The sequence below is a fragment of the Hipposideros armiger genome, unplaced genomic scaffold, assembly GCF_001890085.2.
Source record: "Hipposideros armiger isolate ML-2016 unplaced genomic scaffold, ASM189008v1 scaffold_2365, whole genome shotgun sequence".
Classification (NCBI taxonomy): domain Eukaryota; kingdom Metazoa; phylum Chordata; class Mammalia; order Chiroptera; family Hipposideridae; genus Hipposideros; species Hipposideros armiger.
Window position 1 is genome coordinate 6372 of NW_017733702.1, and position 4730 is coordinate 11101.

At 43.8% G+C, this 4730-nt stretch overlaps 1 protein-coding gene across 1 annotated transcript; it reads right to left on the bottom strand.

The window, feature by feature from the left end:
* Nucleotides 1-588: 588 nt before the first annotated feature.
* Nucleotides 589-3661, bottom strand: LOC109378650 (serpin B6-like). Its single transcript, XM_019634960.1, has 2 exons — nucleotides 3456-3661; nucleotides 589-811 (listed from the first exon to the last, which is right to left on the bottom strand). The coding sequence occupies exons 1-2, from the start codon at nucleotides 3618-3620 to the stop codon at nucleotides 626-628; spliced, it is 351 nt and encodes a 116-aa protein (XP_019490505.1). The 5' UTR covers nucleotides 3621-3661; the 3' UTR covers nucleotides 589-625.
* Between the last annotated feature and the right edge of the window lie 1069 nt (nucleotides 3662-4730).

Below are 4730 nucleotides of genomic sequence, written 5' to 3' on the forward strand. Positions count from 1 at the left end.
AAACCTTGGATTGCGAGAAACTTGGTTTGTGAGTGTTCCACAAGACAAGCAAACATTTCTAATACATTTTAACTTGGTAAATGAGCAATGTATTGCAATACAAGTAGTTTGTTTCCAGAACAAATCATGCTCGCAAACCAAGGTATTACTGTACTCACATATTACTCGAGTAGCTTATGAAAAATGAAAAAAATCATGAAAGCATTGTAAATAAAGAGAACCAGTATACTTAGACAAATAAATCTTTTTTAAAATTTTTCATTGGAAAAAACAATAAAAATATTTACATGTGTAAAACATTGACTATGTCTCACAACGCACACAAAAAAATTTACCAATATATAGAAAACAATTATTGCAAATATTCATTTAACTATTTCTTTGTTTTAGCCAATTCATCTTGCATTGTGCTGTGCTCCATGCTGTTTTTTTTTCTTTCAATGATTCACTTCTGCTTCACAAAAATTTGGACAGTAGTTGTTATAAGGCTATTTTTACATAGGACAAAACTGAAAGACAGTTAAAGGAAGTGCATGAGGTTAGTAGACCTGAGTTCATGCCCATCTGTGTGAATTCGTAGCCCACAACTCTCGCTGTTCCACATGACCCCTCCTCCTCACTGCCTTTACTTTTTTAGTGAAAAACAGCAATTATGACTTACTGAGTTGAAATCATAAGACTTTTCTCCAAAGAGCCGATTGGCAGTTCTAAGCAAGTACTTCGTACCAGTCCTGTTAACTTCGGTGAGAAGCAAATGGAAACCATGGTGGACATCTTCACCTTCTCTGCTGTTTTTACTTAAAGAAAGTGCCTGAAGTCAAAAACAGAATGAAAATACACAACTTCAGTATGCTCTGATTTCAGGAAATGGATACAACAATAAACTTAGCCTAAGAACTGTACAGATCCTCACTAGACTGAAAAGATTCATCCAATTAAAGACAAAAAGTATCTTGAAAGCTACCCTCACCCTGTAACACCATTCCTGCAGGGAGTCAGAGCCCTGCCAGCACTGGCAACAAAATGCCCCTTGGCAAACCCAGGTTCTGGGTGTTCCCTACTTGTAGTCTGCCTGAAAATAAGGCTGCCAACCTGGACTCCCTTCTCTGTAAACACAGGGCAATCCTGATGTCGAAAGGTGCAACCTCCATCCTTGTGTCCATGCTGGCCCTGTGACTTGCTCTGACCAACAAAATGCAGTAAATGTGACACTGTTCCAGGCCTGGGCCTTAAAAGGACTAGCAGCTCACCATTCGCTCTCTTATGCCCCAGCAACCATGCTGTAAGGAAGTTCAAGCTATCCTGTGGAGGGTGTGTAAAAGCCCTGGAGAGCAACACCTCACGGGGAGAGATACTTATGGAACGGTGGCCCCAGCCAACTGTCAGCACCAAGGTCCAGACAAGCGATAGAGGCCTTTCTTGGATCACGAGTGACCCCAGCTGGCACCATGGGGTCAGACCACAAAATCTGAAAAAATACTCAATCATTGTTATCGCCAGCCACCAAGTTTTGAGAAAGTTTGTTAAGTAGCCATTGAAGATCCAGACAACAATATAGACATGGAGTTCTGCCATAATAAAAATCTAAAACATGCAGTACTGGCTTTGGACACAGGCAGCTGGCAGAGGCTGGACAGAAAGGGACCTGGGAGACTGTGAGAAGAAGCTGGAAAACCAGTGAACAAAAAAACTGCTGGAGGCTGGAGGAAAGGAGCTTATGGTATGTACCGGTGGAAGAACTGGACAGACTGTCACCTGCACTGATGGGAAAGGTTGGAATTTTGCCAGTGAATCACGGATATGGTTAAGGAGACATCAAGAAAGAATGTGGCTTCTTTTAGCTGCCTAGGATAAAGTATAGGAACTGAAAGATAAGCTAAAGAAGGAATTGTTTCATTTTCAAGCAGAATTTAAAGGAAATATTTCCAACCTAGGACTTGCTGGGTAAAAAATAAAAATGTTTCTTACTCCCATCCTCTCCAGTTGGCAAATGATTCTACAAGTAAGAAATGGCTTCAGGGCAATGGTGAAACCCAAAGCACAAGCTTCAAGGGCAGGGTCAAGATCCACTTTGATAAAACCTTAGAAAGATTAAGGAAGTGCCTCACAGACCCTCTTGGCTAGGTAAAGTGCCTTCTGAGCATCTTAAGGGCATTGCTCCCCAGCACAGAGTCCTGCCTCAAACAGGTATGTGCATGTGCTTTTGTCCAATGAAGTGGATTTAAGTCAATATATAGAAATCCTAAAATTGTTTAGAAGAACACCTGCCAACACCGTAATATCGAACCTCCAGTCTCTAGAACTGTGAGGAAATAAATGTCTGTTGTTTAGGCCACTCAGTGTGTGGCACTTTGTTGTGGCAGCTCTGGCAGACTGACACACCTCCCCCTACCATTTCTGAAGGACATTTTCAGTGCAGTTATCCCTCCCTGTGTCACCATGGCGTGTTGCAGGGGAGGTGTGTGTAATAATTTGTCTCAAGCTCACAAAGCTCTGCACCCAGGAACCACACAGAGAGCCTGAGTAGCCCTGTCCCTTCTGGACTTCAAGCCCAAGTCTGGCCCCATGACAAAATGATACTCTGTGGTTGGGAGGGGTAGGTGTACCTTACCTGTGGGAGGGCTGTGAACCATTAGGAGCCAGAGGGCAGTCATGGGGCCCCTGATGAGCCATGCCTTCTGTCTTCACCCCCTTGTGCAGCCCCTCTTGGGGCTGACTCTGGGATTGGCTACCTGCCTGGCTTCAGCCAGTGGGGCATTAGCAAGCCTGAGAAGCAGAGGCTGGATAAGCACATTCAAGCGTGTCCTCTTGGAAGGTGGATACTGTGCTATGAGAAAGCCCAGGCTGCCCTGCCAAAGAGACACCATGTGGGAGGCCTAGAGGATGAGGCAGCATGTGGAGGAGGCCACCTATGCGGAAGAGGCCCCAGACCCTATGCCAGTGACCCAGCAGGGCCAAGTGGGACAGAGTACCACCTGATGCACCCAGAGTCAATCTTCATCTTACAGACTAAGTTTTGGGGTGTTAGATACTGAACAACAAACAATTAAAATACTACTGAAGAGTTTTTCAGTTAAATGAGAAAAATTAAATAAGATTCCTAACAATTGAAAAGCAGTTGACAATACCCAAAAGACTACCACCAAGTCAACCTGAACTTTGTGCCTTTGTATCTACTCATAAACTTGTGTCCAAGCCATTACCGGGGGTGGTGAAATGACTCATTCCCCTTACTAGAGGGCGCGACTCCATCCCTAACTGATCAGAGGTACAAACCCCAAGGTGCTTGCATAGGGCTAACATGTTTCCCTGGCAACTCTCTGCCCACACCCCTGCAGCACTAACAAGAATTATCTGTCAGGACCAAGTTGTTTGGGATTTGAAACGTGGAGGACCAGCTCAACTGACAAATTAATGGCATTTACCGGTGCCCAGAAATGGCATTAGGCACATACCTGGGCCATCTGGGCTGCGGTGTTTCCCTTTGCCCCCATCAGGACCATGGCGAGGGCAGAGGAGATGCTCATGGGTGAGAAAAACACATTTTTTGAGTTGTCTTCACCCAGCTTTTTCAACAGATTAAAGGCAAAGGTGCCATTTGCTTCCGACAGAGTATCCATGATGGCGAGTCTGAAACAATGGATTTAAAGTTAGTGCCACATAAATATAGGCTCATACGTTGACAGCATTTCTGTTATTAATAGTTACCACTGACACTTTGGTTCATGAGCAAGCAAGTACACCTACAAAACTCTATTTCTTTTGGGCAGGTCAAAATTATTTTGTTTTTCTAATATTAAGTTTTAAAAAATGAACTTATGTTTATAATGTAATCCTGTTTTGTGTGTGGAGGGGGGAGAGCAGGAGGACTTATACCTGTATACTTCTCTGCGAGCCCATTGAAGTACACATGTAGGACACACACTCGACTGCTTACCCTAGTTACTTCCTGGGGGTGGGATTAGGAAAGAAGTTATTGGCTTTTGGTTCCATTTCAGTACTGTTTGGTTCGTTGTGTGAGCTTATAGGTATTATTCTATAATTTAAAAATCATTCAAAATGATAAATCCAATAATCACAAAATTACACAAGATGGTTGAATGATTTTATAATGCAAAAGAGTTCATTTTAGGATAGCCTAAAGCCTTAAGGTAAAAGATTAATTAAACCACATACAAAGATGTAGGGAAGTCTTAAAAACAAGCACTCTTGACCCTCGGATTGTTCTTCTAGGAAACTTATATATGTGTCAAAGCCCAAATCTAAGGTCATGCACCCCAGGACCTCCTACTACCCGCAAGCTCAGGCTCCTTTTCCCCTTGTTCTGGACAACAAGCACTTGGCTGCTGTAGGGCAGTGGGCATGTGCCCATGTCCACCTCCGGACCCAGGCCTCAGAGGTCAGGGATCGGCCCTGGCCATGTAGGCCCAAGAAGCCTAGGCAGGGTCTGGAATGGGAACAATTCAGGCAGTCGGGGATGGGGTTGGGTACAGGAGTCTTCAAGCTGGTTAAAGCACAACAGGTCTTTAGAGAGACGCGTTATCAACTCCTCATTTTATAATAGGGAACCTGAAGTTCGCCAAAGTGAAATGATAAATCCAAGAGTTAAACGAAAAACTTTAACTTCCACAACTAAAAATCTTTTAAAAGAAAGGGCTGATTAGGCTATCGCTAGCAAGACAGAGCAGGTCCGGAGGCATTAAGTCTGAACCACCAGCAGCACAGCTAGG